The sequence below is a fragment of the Hylobates moloch genome, unplaced genomic scaffold (genome assembly GCF_009828535.3).
Source record: "Hylobates moloch isolate HMO894 unplaced genomic scaffold, HMol_V3 SCAFFOLD_4, whole genome shotgun sequence".
In the NCBI taxonomy this organism is placed as follows: Eukaryota; Metazoa; Chordata; class Mammalia; order Primates; family Hylobatidae; genus Hylobates; species Hylobates moloch.
The window spans coordinates 37,074,795-37,092,065 of record NW_026652279.1 but is presented as its reverse complement, the minus strand read 5'-3'; the positions used below and the strand labels follow the sequence as shown (position 1 = coordinate 37,092,065).

The following is a 17,271-nucleotide window of genomic DNA, read 5'->3' as shown; positions in this document are numbered from 1 at the left end:
TTCCTTCCTTCCTTCCTTCCTTCCTTCCCTTTCCTTTCCTTTCCTTTTCTTTCTTTTCTTTTCTCTTTTCTTTTCTTCTTTCTCTTGCTCTATTGCCCAGCCTAAAATGCAGCGGTGTGATCTCAGCTTACTGCAACCTCCACCTCCTAGGCTCAAACTGTTCTCATGCCTCAGCCTCCCAAGTAGCTGGGATTTTAGTCATGTGCCACCACACCTGGCTAATATATATATATATATATGTATATATATACACGTGTATATATATGTGTATATATATGTGTATATATATATATGTATATATTTTTTTTTTTGTAGAGACGGAGTCTTGCCATGATGGCCAGGCTGGTCCTAAACTCCTGGCCTAAAGTGATCTGCCCACTTCTGCCTCCCGAAGTGCTGGGATTACATGCATGAGCCACCATGCCCAGCCATATCCTTTCACCCTATTTCAGGATTTTATTTCTTCTCTGTTGGCTACATGTGGGCCAGAGGGCCTCCCAGGTAGATTAGACCTCTAGTCTAGGTCTAGGGCAAAGTCATTATAGGAAAAGGTGACTCAGTCTTCGAATAGGTATGAAAAGCCACTGTAATAATTTGTTTAAATACCTAGTCCTGTGTTTGATTTAAATATCAGTATGCAAACTGGCACTGTCAGGGGGCCTATGTGCGAGTGAGGTAGAGCTGGTCAGGTATTCTCCCAAGATTATGGTGATGATGAGAAGCATCAGCATACACAGAGACAACTCACCTTTGATTTGTTCAGATGCTAATGGTATCACTTCTTGCTTTGAAGTGTCTCACGTTTATTTCTTTGTATTCCCTGTGCACAGCCCTAGTGTGGCTTTCTGGGCTCTAATTCCTCCTTCCCAGGGCTGTGCTGTATATAGTTGCCAAGATTAATTAAAAACAAAGCAATAACAACAACAACAACAACAAAAAACCCTTTTTATCATGTCATTTCCCAGTAGTCTCATAATAAAGTTTATACTCCTCTGGTTTATTATTGAATGTCCTCACAAATTTTTCTATCCAGGTTGTCTTTCTCCACTAATCTTTATTTCATCCAAAGGATCTATTACTGGCTGTTAACTTATTTTTCATTTTTCCTGCCTCTGTGCTTTTGTTCCTGCTGTTTCTCCCTTTTGGAATTCCTTCACCCTTCTATTCAGATACAGCTCTTCTATTAAATCTTTTCAGATCAATCCTGCCTACACTGATCTGACCCTCCTCTGAATTCTGCTTACTTGTCAGCTGAAGTCATACCAGCCCTCTGGCAATGAATCACATACGGCCTTGTGAATTTATCTTTATATTGCATGCTCAATCTTGCTTTTTCATTCTCTCTCTCTCTGCTTCTCTCTATTGTGTATGGATGTCTATGTATAGCTAGGTAAGAAGTCTATGAAAATAAAAATCTGTCTTATATATCTTTATAATAGATGACCTAATCGGTGCTCCGTGACATAATTATCACTTAGGAATTCTCACTGAGGGTCTTGATTTGCATGCTGATGCTCCTGTGCAACTTTCGAATGTCCGGGGATCCTAGCTTTCTCAATACTGGTAGAAACAAGCACTGAGAAATAGGAAGACATCTGAAGTGGACTTAAAGGGCTTTCTTTTGAATAACTCAAAACTATTCTCTAAAGCCAAGGTAGGTAGATGCTAATGCTGATGTCCTCTGAGTTTAATGAGTATTCAGAAATCAAGGATTTAGGGAAAATTAAATAAAGTTTGCTCAATGTGCTTTTCCTGCATGCCCACATCTGCCACATGCCTGTTCTAGCCTCTCTATTCTTCCGTGGCAGTGTGGCTTTCCCTGGACTTGCTCTTCCTCCAACCTCATCCCTAACCCCATATTCAGAGGGAGCCTAGAGAACTGGGCGGGTGTAGACATGAAAGGCCCAGTAGTTGTTTGTTTGTTTGTTTGTTTGTTTTGAGATGGAGTCTCCCTCTGTCACCCAGGCTGGAGTGCAATGGTGCGATCTTGGCTCACTGCAACCTCTGCCTCCTGGGTTCAAGTGATTCTCCTGCCTCAGCCTCCTGGGTAGCTGGGATTACAGGCATGAGCCACCACACCCGGCTCCAGTAGTGTAGTTTGGTGCTCAAGTCTGGCTGTCTGGAGTTCAGATTTCACCTTGCCCCTATGAGCTGTATGTCCTTAAGCAAGTTAACTCTTTAAGTCTGTAGTTTCTTCTTCTGTAAAATGAGGATAATGACAGAACCTACCTCATAGAGTTAAACGGAGAATGAAATGATAGTCCACATAAAATGTTTAGACTATTGCAAGCATATTATACGATTGAAAATAGTCAGTATATGGCATACAGCTTACAAACAATATGCTGAGATTTAAAAAACAAAACAAAACAAACTCTTGTTCTCCAATCACTGTGCCTTTAAAACAGTACAATAATTCTCTATACTCTGTCTTGTTTCTCACACCCATGCTCTTACATCCTCTCTAATTAGGCCATGGCCCCCTCCATTCCACTACAGCTGCTTTTTTCAAAGTCACCAATGATCTCCATGTTGCTCAGTTTTAAGACTTAATTCTTAGGTCAACTCTCCTGACCTATCAGGCAGCATTTGACACAGCTGATCTCTCCCTTTGTAAGACATTTTCCACATGCAGCCTCCAGAACACCCCACCCTCCTGGTTTTACTCCTACCTCACTGGCTACTTTCTTGTCCTCTTGTCTTCCTGCTTCTGGTTTAGTCTTTGGACTTTGTCTTTATCCATACCCATGCCTCTCGCTGATCTCACCCAGCTTCATGGCTTCCAACCCCATCTCTCCTCTGACAACTCTGCGATTATCTCCAGCTCACCAGCGCTTTCTCCCCTGAGCTCCAGACTTGAAGGCAAGCTGCTATTCATTTTCTCCACTCAGGTATCTAACGGGCATCTCAAAGATGTCTAAACCTAAACTCCTATATTTCCTCCACGAGTCCTGTTCCTCCTATATACTTCCACATCTCAGGTACCCCGTCCGAACCTCAGACCCAAAACCTGAGATACCCTTGACTCTTTTTTCATATCCCATGCACACACAGTCTGTCAGCAAATCATATTGGCCCTTCCAGCAAAACATCTCCAGAATCTGATCACTTCTAACAACCACTAGGACCACCCTACTTCTAAACCACCAACATCCCTCACCTGGAATAGTGCAGTGGCCTCCCAACAAGTTTCCCTGTTTCCACTTGCCCTCAATATAGAAACGAGAATGACCTTTAAAAATGTAAGCCAGATTGAATCACTCTGGCTCAGAGTCTTCCAGTGGGTTTTCACTCCAGGTAAAAGCCAGAGGCATAACACTGGCCTACCATGTGCTTGTCGACCCAGCTCCCAGCAGCTTTTCTGACTTCCTTTCTTACTGATCCCCCCTGGCTTACTCCACCAAGGCCACCCCAGGCCTCGCCTTGGGACCTTTGTGTTTGCTCTTCTGCCCAGAAGGCCCTTTGCCAGATGGCGTCACCACCACTAGGCCTTGGCTCACATGTCATGTCATGAGACTGTCCCTGACCACCTGTTCAATCTGCACCTCCTCTTCCAACCCCAGCACTCCCTAATCCCTTTCCGTACTTTGTGTTTTGATGTAGCACTTCTCACCACCTGTCATACTTTTCATTTTGCTTATTTTATTGTTATAGTCTATTATATGTGTTTTCCACCACAATGTAAACTCCACGAAGGCAGGAGCCTCTGTCTTCTGCCCACTCCTATATCCATAGTACCTGGAATGGTGCTTCACACATTAAAAACTGGGGGAGTGTTTGCCTTTCTTGCTGTTCTTGAGAGGATTCTCTGGACTGGGGTCTACAGTTGGCCTGGACATTCTGCCTTGTGTCCTAGCTTCCTGAGGATGGAGCTGTCTCACTTCCAGGTTTGCAGCCTGCCTTCACTGCCTCTGACATGGCTGTGTTTGTCTATTTTCTCAGATGCATACTCTCATTCCTCAAGTGAGAATGGAGGCAAGTCCGAGTCCGTGGCCAACCTGCAGGCCCAGCCCTCCCTGAACTCCATCCACAGTTCCCCAGGTCCCAAGCGCTCCACCAACACTCTTAAGAAGTGGCTGACGAGTCCTGTGCGTCGGCTCAACAGCGGAAAGGCAGATGGAAACATCAAAAAGCAGAAGAAAGTCCGCGATGGTCGGAAGAGCTTCGACCTGGGATCTCCCAAGCCTGGGGATGAAACAACCCCTCAGGGAGACAGCGCTGATGAGGTACTTACACGGAGCCCCGGAGTTGTCCATCAGGAAGGCCTTCTGACATGTCTCCTTCCTCAGGTTTTGTCGACTAAGCCATCTCAAATCTCCACTAGTGTGTTATCTTGAGCCTAAGTGATTTGGATTCTTTTTATTCTTTTTTTTTTTTTTTTTTTTTTGAGACAGAGTCTCGCTCTGTCACCCAGGCTGGAGTGCAGTGGCACAATCTTGGCTCACTGCAAGCTAAGCTCCGCCTCCCGGGTTCACACCATTCTCCTGCCTCAGCCTCCCGAGTGGCTGGGACTATAGGTGCCCGCCTCCACGCCCGGCTAATTTTTGTGTGTTTTTAATAGAGACAGGGTTTCACCGTGTTAGCCAGGATGGTCTCGATCTTCTGACCTCATGATTCACCTACCTCGGCCTCCCAAAGTGCTGGGATTACAGGCATGAGCCACCATGCCCAGCCTGATTCTTTTTATTCTTAAGACATTGGCCAGTTTGATTTGTGGCCGATTCAGAAACTGACTGGCACCTAAGACATCCAGCAGACAGAAACCATTTGCCAGATTTGGAGATAGGACCTGGGCCTGAGGGGAGTCATTTGGTCATTAGTTCCCTACCTCTACTAAGGACTACATTAAAACCAGCTAGACCTGTTTAGATTTAGAATAAAAGAATGAAGGTTGTTTCATTTTGAAAACAGGACTGTACTGGGAGATTGTAGCTGTTTTCAAGTCTCTCGAGCAGTGCCACACATCAAAAGGAATAGACCATCCAGAATTACTCCAGATAACTATGATGAACAGATGAAGATTACAATAGGCAGGGTTTCAGCTCAGAGAAAAACTTTAATCTAGGAGTCAATCAGTGATTAAATGGGCCTTCATGAAAACTAATGAACACCCATACTGGAAGGTTTGAGAGACTGTAGCCAAAGTTAGGCTGGATGAAGCTGAGATTCTGTAACCAAAAGACAGTGGATATGTTTTGGTTGGAGAAATGAGATACCTGTTTTATTTGGCACACAATCCTGCTCTAATCACTGATGTGGCTAAGAAATTCTTTGTGATGTGTAATCGGACCCCCTCTTGTGATTTTATGCTACCTGCCATTTTTCCCTCTGGAAATGGCAGCTAAGCCTGGCGGCATTTGGGCTATGGTTTCATAGCCCTACAAAAATGTAAAAGTTAGGCTCTCTCTGACTACTTCCAGCTTTTTCTTTTCTTGCTAATCGATAAGATAGATAGTTTCGGTTTTGCTTCTTTTTGGGGGTATGTGTGTGTGTTCCCCACTGGTGCTCACTCTCGTTTGAAATAAGCAGGTGTATCCATGTATCAAAAGAGGAAATTGTGGCTGAACAGTTAAGAGTGAGTTGAGAGAGGAACTCTCCTCCTATGTATTATTTTTGTTAATGTCAAGTCCAGAACCACTGGCATGTTTAGCTTGTGACGCAGTAACTAATGCTGCTCTTTTGTTCTAGAAGAGCAAGAAAGGTTGGGGTGAAGATGAGCCGGATGAAGAGTCACACACACCACTCCCACCACCTATGAAGATTTTTGACAACGACCCTACACAGGATGAAATGGTAGAACTTCTTTACTTTCTCTCTTAAAAGAGCAACGTGCCGTGCGTGATTTTGTTTTTTGTGTGTGATGGGGGTAGTCATACTCTTTCTCCCATGTTATCCCGTCCTCCACATGAATCCATGCTGATATCAATTGTGTCTCTATTTGGTAGGTGTCCCTTCCCCAACCCTGGAGGTCCAACTTCATTCTAGGCAGTGGAAGGGGTGTGTGCAGAATTCTCAAAGTGGGAATCTGCCTGGTGTCTTGTCCTGTTGATAAAGGGTAATGGCTCTGTCTTTGGAAGCAGCACATCCTAAAAGGAGCAATTCCAGGTAGTTCCAGTCCACAACCATTTTGTTGTACCTGACTGTACAACCTACATGTTAGTTGTTTCCCTGTAGTCAACTCTAAACTCTAACTAATGGTAGCTACCAGTCAAGCCCAGTGTTGGTCAAATTTTGCAATGACAGTATGAGGAATGGAGATGCTGCTAAGGGGAAGTTATTGTCAAAGGTGGGCAAACCTAATATGCGAAATTGCCTGACTTTGCTTTGCAAGATTCCCCGGCCCCCTGGCATGCATAGGCTCACTGGTATTTGAAATATCGATGCCCCCTGTGTCTCCAGTCACCTGGCGATCATCCCAATTGTTCTGGAGCAGAAGCGTAGGTTAGATGTGCTTCTAGGTACTGACCCGAGGCTTGGGGCAGCTTTACGTTCTCCCTCACTTGTCACTCAGTCTCCTCACAGCCCTGCTTTCACATCACTTTTTTTTTTTTTTTTGCCTTAAGTGTTGCTGATTCTCTTAGACTCTGGATGTGGAAGCGGCAGGTTTGGGTTTTGAGTGTATGGCACTTTCCATTTGCTTTTTTAAGTGCTGTTTTGTTGCAGTGGTGGTAGAGGATGCAGCAGCTTGTCTACCTGTCCCTCCAGGCTCTCTTGTGCTCTCTAGTGCTCTGCCCTATAGTGGGACAGCCTCCTTCCAGGAGGTGGCCCAGCAAGTGTAAGCAGGAAACAAATCTCTGTAATAACACTGAGCACACAATTCAAAAAGCACCGTCTGCGGGTGTGTCCTTTCTGGTGACATCTCAGTTCTTATTTTAATTCTCTCTGCTTTGCATTTGAATTGTTAACCAACAGACATTAATTGAAGTCTTCCTTTGTGCTAGGCTGGAAGGACAGAGTCTAGGGACTCTGAGACGTGGCAGCTGCCCCCATGATGTGACTCACCTAGTCGTGGCCCCTCCTAGGTGATGTTGGTGGCCCTGTCTTCAGGGCCAGCTCTTTGACTCTGGATTGTTGGGAAGAAACATTGTAGGAAGGCTGGTGTTATACCATCCTGGGTTCCTGAGACAGAAGTGCTGGTGCTTCACCTTGAGATGGGAATGAGACCCTGCCTACTTGTAATGTATTTTATAAACAGTGATCGTGGCCTGGGGAGTAGGGTGCCCATGTCTCACACAGCCCTCTGTGCAAGGGCCCCGCTTGCAGAAGGTCACCACCCTCTCTCTCTAATTCTCTCAAACACAGCTTGTTTACAGAAATGGATGTTACATTGTTTCTGGATAATTTTTAACTGAGAATTCTGACTTACCTTTATTTGTGTAGCCTTTTCCTTATCCAGAAATGGGGCAGATGGCAACAGTCTCCTTTCAGATACATGAACTCTCCTTATTCCTGCTTGTTTGATTTCTGTATGTTTTTTATAAATGTTTGGGAGTGGGATGAACTTCAGAGCATCTAGCAAATGGAGTTGGATTTATTAAAACAATTTTTACAACACTGTCAAAGGAATTTTTAAAAGTTCACCGTTGTAATATTGTGCAATTGTCTTCTCCATGTTTCCCTCTAATCTTTTTCATATGCGTGTACGTTTTACTTTTACAATTATAATAGGCATATGATGTGTCCAATGTTTTATTTACTACCATTTCCTAAAATTGCATGAATTTTTTTCTTCCTAGCTGTAATTTTAATAGCTGGAGAAAACTTTGCTTATTTGCTGTTCCATAATGTGTTTGATCAGCCTGTTGGGGACATCCTAACAGGGTGTTTCCATTGTTTGCTACTATGGCTAATACTACTACTACATACAGATCACTGTGTATATACAGCATTTTTTCTTTTGACTTCTGTCCTTGGAATAAGTTCCCAGGAGTAGGATTACTGGATTAAAAAGAGGATAACTTGATTTTCCGCATAGACGTAAGCTTTTTCCTGCATTCCCCAAGAGAGGAAAAAGAATATTGTTATATCTTCCTTAATTATAATTATTTTCCTCCCATCTCAGAAGCAAAGACTTAATAAAGTAACTTAGATTAGATGAGAAGCTTCATTTTTGAAACTTTCCCTCTAACCCAAGGGGCAAACTTGAAGGAGCCTATGTCCTGGTCTTGGGAACACCACTGCCCTCTGCTCTGATAAGCTGGAAGTAAAAGCACACACATACTGTGCAGGGTTAACCATTTCTCCCCCAGTTTCTTCTCAGGTAGAAGAAGGAAGAAAAAGCCAAACAAAAAACCACCATCCTTCAGTGAGCAGGAAGCCCCAAACCATTGACCACACAAACAACCACACGGACAACTCCTCACTGCTGGTGCAGGGGAAAAGGGACACAGGGAGGTCCTGGAGTCATCTCTCTTTACTATGGACAGGGTAGTTCCTGGCTGCTTCAGGACTCCTGCTAAAGCCTTTTATTACTTCCTAGTGTTCCAGTTCAGGGGCCTTACCAGAGCCACTATGCTTTGTGGAGGGGTAAGGGTATATGTGTGTCAGGGGCAGAGGGGGAGAGGAAGAGAGAGGGAGAGAATATAGGAAGTGATTATCTAGCTTGCTGGTCTCTAAGGGTCCTGCCCCTAGCATTTTTGCTGGACACATAATAAAGTTCTATATCTAAGGCTATAGTAAAGCAAGGACTGTTTTCCTTTTTTGGACACACTCGAGGCTGGGTTTGTTGAATACTTCACACCCCGAAACAGCAACGGGCAGCTGTGTAGTAGCCAAAGTCTTGTTTGCCCACGGAGCAGTAGCCCCCGCCCTCTGAGCTGTTGCTGTCAGTAGGTGCAGCCCTGGTCTGTAGGCCTCCCAGGAAGTCAGTGATTTCTCCTCTCCTCTCCTTCATAGGCCTGCCTAAGGATCGCCTAGTCCCATCCATTTGCTGCTGGCTAGAATTCCCGATAAGGGGTTGGGCAGGCCTGTATTACACCCACACTCTTCTCCCTCTGTCACCTCTTCCCTCTAAACACAGAACTTTGCTTCCCTTCCCTGGCTTGAGCTTTGGACTTTCTGTTTTATTTCCTGATCACTGTTCCTTATTCCTTGCTAATCTGCTTTTCCTCTGCTGCCTGATGTCTTGCAGTCGTCCTCTTTGCTAGCAGCCCGGCAGGCTTCCACTGAAGTACCTACTGCTGCAGATCTTGTCAATGCAATAGAAAAGTTGGTCAAAAACAAGCTGGTAAGTGGGGGTCCTGGAGGCAGTTCTGTGTGTGTCTCACTTCCACACTGCTCCAGCCTTGCATCTGTCTGCCGTTTTCTCTTTTGCACCTGTCCTCATTCCTCCTATGTGATTGCAGCTAATGATGGTTTCTAAAAAGCTGTACCCCAGAGCCCTTTTTGACTTTATTTGGGAATGGGTATAGGGAGTTAATAGATCATTTGGGGGCTGCAATGTTGATGAAAGTTGAAAACTATCCAAGACAAACTTACCTCATTGTAAACCTGATCCAGCGGCCCACAGGCAAGTGGCATTCAGTCAGTGATTGATATATATTTGGTTAGCCCAGAAGCTAGTACACTGTTGATGCTGAGACCCAGAACACACTGATTGGATATTTGACAGCACTAGGAAATTTTATGGGGACTTGGGTAGCCTTCCAGCATACAAAGTCTTTCAAAAGTAGACTGCTGATTATAAAGGGGAATGGGCAAAAGTGTGTGGATACCTCACCACAATAAATTAAGAGAGTCAGTGCCTAGCCCTACGATGGGGGGAAAAACTGAACATAAGCCACTGGCAGCCTGTCTAGCCTGTGACTGTCTCACGGACCCATCAGCCTGTTGGAGGGATAGGTGATGAGTCTGAGCAGGTTTGGGGGTTTGGCATAATGCTGGTGAAAGGGCCCCTTTTTGGATAGCTCATTAGGATGGAGCTGTTCCTCCACTCTCCTGTTTTTACATTTAAGTGTATCACCACAGGATAACAATTGGAAGCATTTTCCTTTCTTTCCCTCTCATCCATATCACCCATTTAGCTTTTCCTGCAATTCTCATTAGGATAAATGTCTATGCTTCTGCCAGACTTCTATTGGGCAGTCTTATTAATCACTTGGCCCAGGAGCTAGAGGAAAATGATGGATGCTCTACGGAAAGCTACCTAATAATTTTGACTATAGTAGCTCCCTTTTCAGGTATCCCAGCATATACTATATAAATGAGGTTTAATATGTATGATTTTATTCTTTTCCTGCTAAATTTTCCTTTCTAATTGAAAAAAAAAAAAAAAACCTGCTGTTTTCAGTACCTAGTGTCAAACTCTTGAAAATTGTCCATTTTCCTGCCATCTTTCCTTTTCCTCCCAGCAGGAGTTAAGTACTCTTCTGGGCACTACATTGACTTTCAAAGACCCCTCTCTGACTGCTTCTCACTTGCTCTCCCTCTCCACACCAACCTATATACCCTCTTCATTCTGCAAATGCTATATTTAATTTTTTTCTTAAAGTCATCGTTTTTCTTTCTTTTTTGCATTTTTTCTTTTACCGTCTGAGCATGGGCCCTGAATTCATTCCTGGAGTATTGCAGTAGCCATTGCCTGCCTTTTCCCCGCTGAGTCTGCCTTCACCCCCAATTGGTCTTCTGTAAACACTGCTTATTGCCTCCCTCTTGGCTACATAAGCAGTGGTCTCCAATGTGGGGGTGCCCTCAGGTACATAAGACAACTTACTGGGGTATGGGAAGAAAATATTAGAGCCTCTTTATATCATTTTAAAATGGTTTTGTGTTTTCTTATGTATATGATGGTAGTACAGTAGCATAGATATAGAATTTATAAACAAGTTACATGTTTGGGGCTACACGAACAAAATTATTTTCAGTGACAGAGATATATAATCAAAGTTTGGAAATCACTGGCCTATACATGAAGTCCACACTTACCTAATATTCTGATATTTTTGTAGCCTATTCTCCAACCTACCTTTCCAGCATCTAGTTATTTATTTGGTTGATGAATTCTGTTCCAAACAAATTGTTTTCTTTGCTATCCTGAAACTCACACTTGGCTTTCTTCCCTCCAAGTTTTTGTTCATATGGCCCCACTTCTCTGGAATGTTCTCCCTCTTATATTTGCTTATCTAGAGCATAGTGGTCATTCAGGGTCCTACTCAAATCTCTCTACAAGGGCTTCTCTGACCAGCCCAGGCCAAATTTCCATTGTAATCCCATGGTAATTACTAAAGCCACATACTGCGTGGGACAGCTCTTAAGTAGCTCTGTGGCGTAATTTGTTAAAATATCTTAATGTTTTCATTTGCATTTTACCTCCCTAGCTAGATGGTAAGTCATTTAGGATATTTTTTTTTTTTTGCTCTATTAGTATAAAAAAGTCTTGTACACTTAGTGGGTTTTTCATGAACACTTGTTTCCAGAGCCTATTTTTATATTTTGGATTACCTTTTTGCCCACTACTACTGCTAAGCTTTGCACTGCTGACAGTTTCCAGACCACTAATTTGTGTGATCGATGGTGTTAAACATGTAAGCAAAGACATAGAAAAGTCCCATCACAGCAGATTTTCTAGAGAGGAGGGGATGTGGGATGGCATTGGTGTTGATTGGCTTTATTATAGGCTCTCAATAAATGTCTATTGAATGAATGTCCTTTCTGTGGTGAGTTTGCCATAATGAAGGATTTAACTTCTTCCAGCACTAACTACTCTTGAGAACCTACAGTAAGCCCAGAATTAGAGCTATCTTTGGCTTAACATGTAAAACCAAGCTCACGTCACAGAAAGGAAAGAGGAAGCAGTGGTTTGGTTTCTTAGAATCTTCCTACCAAAATTTGATTCTTGGTTCTTTCTACCACTTTCTCTTTCTTCCCTTCCCACATGGGATAGCAATATAACAATACTAGGTAGAGAATATCTCAGCCATGCTTGGGAGCACTAAGTTGCATTTTCACCTTTAAGACTTTTAGTCCTATTCCTTATCAGTTCTTCCGCTTAGAAGAAGAAAAGATTCAGAGCTCATAAAAGCTCTGGAGTATTTATTTGACTAAGTACAACTGTGTGATAGCTGCTAAGATAGTATTATCACAGGCTTGGTTAACGAAAGTACAATGTACAGATCAAAAGAAGCAATAGTATTCAAAGGTATTCAGACCATACAAGTCATGAGCTGTGTACGAATAATGCATTCTATTTTTTTTTTTTTTTGAGACAGAGTCTCACTCTTTCACCCAGGCTGGAGTGCAGCGGCATGATCTCGGTTCTCTGTAACCTCCACCTCCCAGGTTCAAGTGATTCTCATGCCTCAGCCTCCTGAGTAGCTGGGATTACAGGCACACCACCATGCCTGGCTAATTTTGGTATTTTTAGTAGACACAGGGTTTCACCATGTTGGCCAGGCTGGTCTCAAACTCCTAACCGCAGTGATCCGCCCACCTCGGCCTCCCAAAGTGCTGGGATTACAGTCGTGAGCCACCATGCCCAGCCAATGCATTCTATTATTCTATCCTAAATGCAGCCTTCTACAATGTTCTTGAACAAACTGGAGGGGCCCAGAGGAGGTAACCAAACCATGTAGTCCATGTAATTTGAAGGAAAGTTGAGGAAACCAAGGTTAACTATGGGGAGAAGTTAGGAGAAGACACATGAGAGCTGTCTTCTAGTAATTGAAGCACTGCCATGGGAATGAGGTTGCAAAGAGCAACTAACTCTTTGTTACCCCAGAGGGCAGAACCTAGACCTATGGGTGGGAGTTCTCTTCGTTCCATATCAGGAAGAACTAATAAAGTTCTTTCCACTTTACAGAGTTCAATTCCATCTTACAGGAGCATCTGGTATTCTTGGACTTCACTGAGTCCTTAAAGTCTTTCCGCTTTATTGGTTACTCAAGCCGTGGCACAGAATTCTGCTTTAGAATTCATTTGGCTCCCTGGCTCCACCCAAAGGCCATGAGATCCCCCATGTTCCTATCTCCCAGAGCTGCCCCTGGTGCTTTATGGTCACTTGTCATTGTTATACCAAAGCTTCCGCCTCGGTGAGTTAGGATCTCTGCTGCACAAGACCTGCTGTTAAGGAACAAAACCAGGGTGTATCTGCAGTGCAGATAAAACTCCCGAAGAGTCACCACCCACCCATGAGTCCTTCTGGACGTTAATGGGCCCTTCTGTGGTCTTGCTACCAGCCTTGGTCTTTAATCCGTGCTTTTGTTTATCAAGAAAGGATGCTCACCCAACTCCCCAGATAGAACTAACACACTTTTTCTGGGTTTTGCATTAAGGGATTATCTCTAAGCCAGGAATAGGGCTCCCCCTGCTTTCACTGTGTGATTTTTAATAAAGCCTTTTCTAGACCTGTGGACTGTTGCTGCTGGCAGTGAGTGTATAAGGAATCAGAAGACCTAGGATTTAGTCCTGCCTCTGCTATCTACTGTATAGTCCTGGGAAAATTACTTAGTCTACTTGGGGTTCTCTTTTACCTCACTTATTATCGATGCTGATTCTGTCTATTCAAATCTAATCCCAAGAGAATTATGATGATAATTGAGTGGTATGAACGGGCTTTGTAAACTGATAATCAAGCATCTACAAATGTTCTTAGCCACCTCAACTGCCTTGTGAAGGACAGGGAAAGGGAACTGTGTCATCCTCATCTCCTGTAGCTTGGTATGAAGCTGGGCACTTGGAAACTTAGTATTTGCCAGCAATAGATTGGTTGGGTGAATGTTGCAGGGTAATAGCTTAACAGTCTATACAATTTGGTTTTATTCCCCAAGTTTGAGAAACAAGGGCTTCCTGGCCATGTGAGAATCTAGTGTATCTCTAAACTGAAGTCCTGGAGCCCCAGAATTCTACCATCTTCCTGGCATGAAAGACCAAGCCTCTGGAAAGAAAGCCCCTAGGCCGAGTGTGGTGGCTCACACCTGTAATCCTAGCACTTTGGGAGGCCGAGGCAGGCAAATTGCCTGAGCTCAGGAGTTCAAGACCAGCCTAGGCAACACGGTGAAACCCCATATCTAGTAAAATACAAAAGAAATTAGATGGGCGTGGTGGCATGCGCCTGTAATCCCAGCTACTCGGGAGGCTGAGGCATGAGAATGGCTTGAACCCGGGAGGCAGAGGTTGCAGTGAGCCGAGATCACACCACTGCACTCCAGCCTGGGGTGACAAAGCAAGACTCCGTCTCTACAAAAAAAAAAAAAAAGATAGAAAAGAAAAGAAAGCCCCTTTCTGAGCTCATCATTGGGTGGCACACTGGCGTAGTTCACTGGGCTCAGGATGGCCCCAGTGGACCCTGGCTAATAATCCTCTGCCTTTAGGGAAGAGACTGGCCAGGACTGAACTCCTATTTAGTCTACTTTGTGGCCTGGCACCCTGAGAATGTGCCCTACCTGCTTCAGCAAGACTTCCCATCCTCTGCTTCTCCTATTTTGACAGCATTCATCTCCTCCTTGGGCCAGCCTTGTGGATCATGGAAGAACATGGCCACAGCCAGGCTGTATTTGTGTGTGTGCTTTGCCTCCCTTTGGAAGAATTAACTTGTTTTGTCAATAGCCAGGTGGAGTTAGCAAAAGTTCAGAATCCAGATGGGGAAAAAATAATGGCCTCATCATATCCATTGCAGAGGTGTATGTTTCCAGGGACTGGGTTCTGCTAGCATTCTTCTGTGGAAGAGATTCCCAAGGTTCTTTTTTTTTGAGACAGAGTTTCGCTTTTGTTTCTTGTTGCCGAGGCTGGAGTGCAATGGTGTGATCACGGCTCACTGCAACCTCCGCCTCCCAGGTTCAAGCTATTCTTCTGCCTCAGCCACTGGAGTAGCTGGGATTGCAGGCATGCGCCACCACACCAGGCTAGTTTTGTACTTTTAGTAGAGACAGGGTTTCTCCATGTTGGTCAGGCTGGTCTCGAACTCTCAACCTCACATGATCTGCCCGCCTCAACCTCCCAAAGTGCTGGGATTACAGGCATCAGCCACCACACCAGGCCAATTACTGACATTCTTGTAAGAAGGTAAAAGTTTAGATTTCCACCATTTTTTGTTTGTTTTTCTTTTTGTTTTTGTTTTGTGGAGGCAGAGTCTGACTGTGTTGCCCAGGCTGGTCTCAAATTCCTGGCCTCAAGCAATTCTCCTGCAGTGGCCTCCCAAAGTGCTGGGATTACAGGTGTGAGGCACCAATGCCCAGCCTCCACAAAATTTTTTTTAGCCCAGTTACAAACCTGAAATGTCACTGGCCTGGAAAATCCAGACTTAAGCTTTTCAACTGTGTATTGTCCCTACACCCACCAACAGTTTGCCTAGGAATTACTTCGATCTCATGCTTTTTGTCCAGAGAATATTACATAAGGTTTTCGTTGTTGTTCTGTTTTTTTGAGACGGGGTCTCGCTCTGTTGCCCAGACTGGAGTGCAGTGGCTTGATCTCGGCTCACTGCAGCTTTGATCTCCGGGGCTCAAGCAATCTTTTCACTTCAACCTCCTAAGTAGATGGGACTATGGGCACGGGTCGCCATGCCTGGCTGATTTTTAAATTTTTCTGTTTTTAGCAGAGATGAGGTCTCGCTTTGTTGCCCAGACTGGCATTGAACCTGAGCTCAAGCAATCCTCCCACTTCAGCCTCCCAAAGTGACAGCCACAGACATGTGTTATTTTTTTACATAAATTTTATTGTGTATATTTGAGGTTTACAACATGATGTTATGGGATACCCATAGATAGTAGAATGGTTACTGTAGTGAAGCAAATTAACATATCTGTCATGTCACACAGTTACTTTTTTGTGTATGTGGGACAAAAGTAGCTAAAATTTAGATTTTAATTGGTTAAATAAAATTTTGGTGGAAATCTAAATTAGTACCTAAAGAGTAGCTAAATGTACTTATTTAACAAAAATTCCAAATACAATTTTATTAATGATAATCTTCACATAGATTAGGTCTCTAGACCTGTTCATGCTACAGATTTGCTACTTTGTATCCTTTGACCTACATGTCCTGGTTTCCTAGCTGCCTTCTCCACTTTGCTGGTAACTACTGTTTTATTTTCTACCAGTGTATATTTTTGTGTATATTTTGACCTTTTAAAAAAATATTCCACATATAAATGAGATCATGCAATATTTTTCTTTCTGTATCTGGCTTATTTCACTCAGCATCATGACCTTCAGGTCCATCTGTGTTGTGGCAAATGGCAGGATCTTTTTTTTTGTTTTTTTATACTCTAAGTTCTGGGATACATGTGCAGAACGTGCAGATTTGTTACATAGGTATACACATGTCATGGTGATTTGCTGCACCCATCAACCCATCATCTACATTAGGTATTTCTCCTAATGCTATCCTTCCCCTAGACCCCCACCCCCAGACAGGCCCCAGTGTGTGAGATTCCCTTCCCTGTGTCCATGTGTTCTCATTGTTCACCTCCCACTTATGAGTGAGAACATGCGGTGTTTGGTTTTCTGTTCCTGTGTTAGTTTGGTGAGAATGATGGTTTCCAGCTTCATTCATGTCCCTGCGAAGGACATGAACTCATCCTTTTTTATGACTGCATAGTATTCCATGGTGTATATGTGCCACATTTTCTTTATCCAGTCTATCATTGATGGGCATTTGGGTTGGTTCCAAGTCTTTGTTATTGTGAACAGTGCTGCAATAAACATACGTGGACATGTGTCTTTGTAGTAGAATGATTTATAATCCTTTGGGTATATACCCAGTAATGGGATTGTTGGGTCAAATGGTATTCCTGGTTCTAGATCCTTGAGGAATCACCACACTGTCTTCCACAATGGTTGAATAATTTGCACTCCCACCAACAGTGTAAAAGTGTTCCTATTTCTCCACATCCTCTCCAGCATCTGTTGTTTCCTGACTTTTTGATGATCGCCATTCTAACTGGTGTGAGATGGTATCTCATTGTGGTTTTGATTTGCATTTCTCTAGTGACCAGTGATGATGAGCTTTTTTTCATGTTTGTTGGCTGCATAAATGTCTTCTTTTGAGAAGTGAGTGTTCATATCCTTTGCCCACTTTTCGACGGGGTTGTTTGTTCCTTGTAAATTTGTTTAAGTTCTTTGTAGATTCTGGATATTAGCCCTTTGTCAGATGGATAGATTGCAAAAATTTTCTCCCATTCTGTAGGTTGCCTTTTCACTCTGATGGTAGTTTCTTTTGCTGTGCAGAAGCTCTTTAGTTTAATTAGATCCCATTTGTCAATTTTGGCTTTTGTTGCCATTGCTTTTGGTATTTTAATCATAGTCTTTGCCCATGCCTATGTCCTGAATGGTATT

At 43.6% G+C, this 17,271-nt stretch overlaps 1 protein-coding gene across 15 annotated transcripts in view; it reads left to right on the top strand.

Moving 5' to 3' along the window:
• Window positions 1-17,271, top strand: part of KALRN (kalirin RhoGEF kinase) — a 695,573-nt gene that overhangs the window by 593,797 nt on the left and 84,505 nt on the right. For 8 of the 15 annotated variants that reach the window (XM_032149972.2, XM_032149957.2, XM_032149956.2 and 5 more), the window contains 3 exons: window positions 3,943-4,226; window positions 5,689-5,793; window positions 9,131-9,226. In XM_032149972.2, coding sequence (XP_032005863.1) covers window positions 3,943-4,226; window positions 5,689-5,793; window positions 9,131-9,226 — 485 coding nt within the window. The remainder of the gene's footprint in view (window positions 1-3,942; window positions 4,227-5,688; window positions 5,794-9,130; window positions 9,227-17,271) is intronic. The other 7 variants (XM_032149952.2, XM_032149961.2, XM_032149975.2 and 4 more) reach the window with 3 other exon arrangements.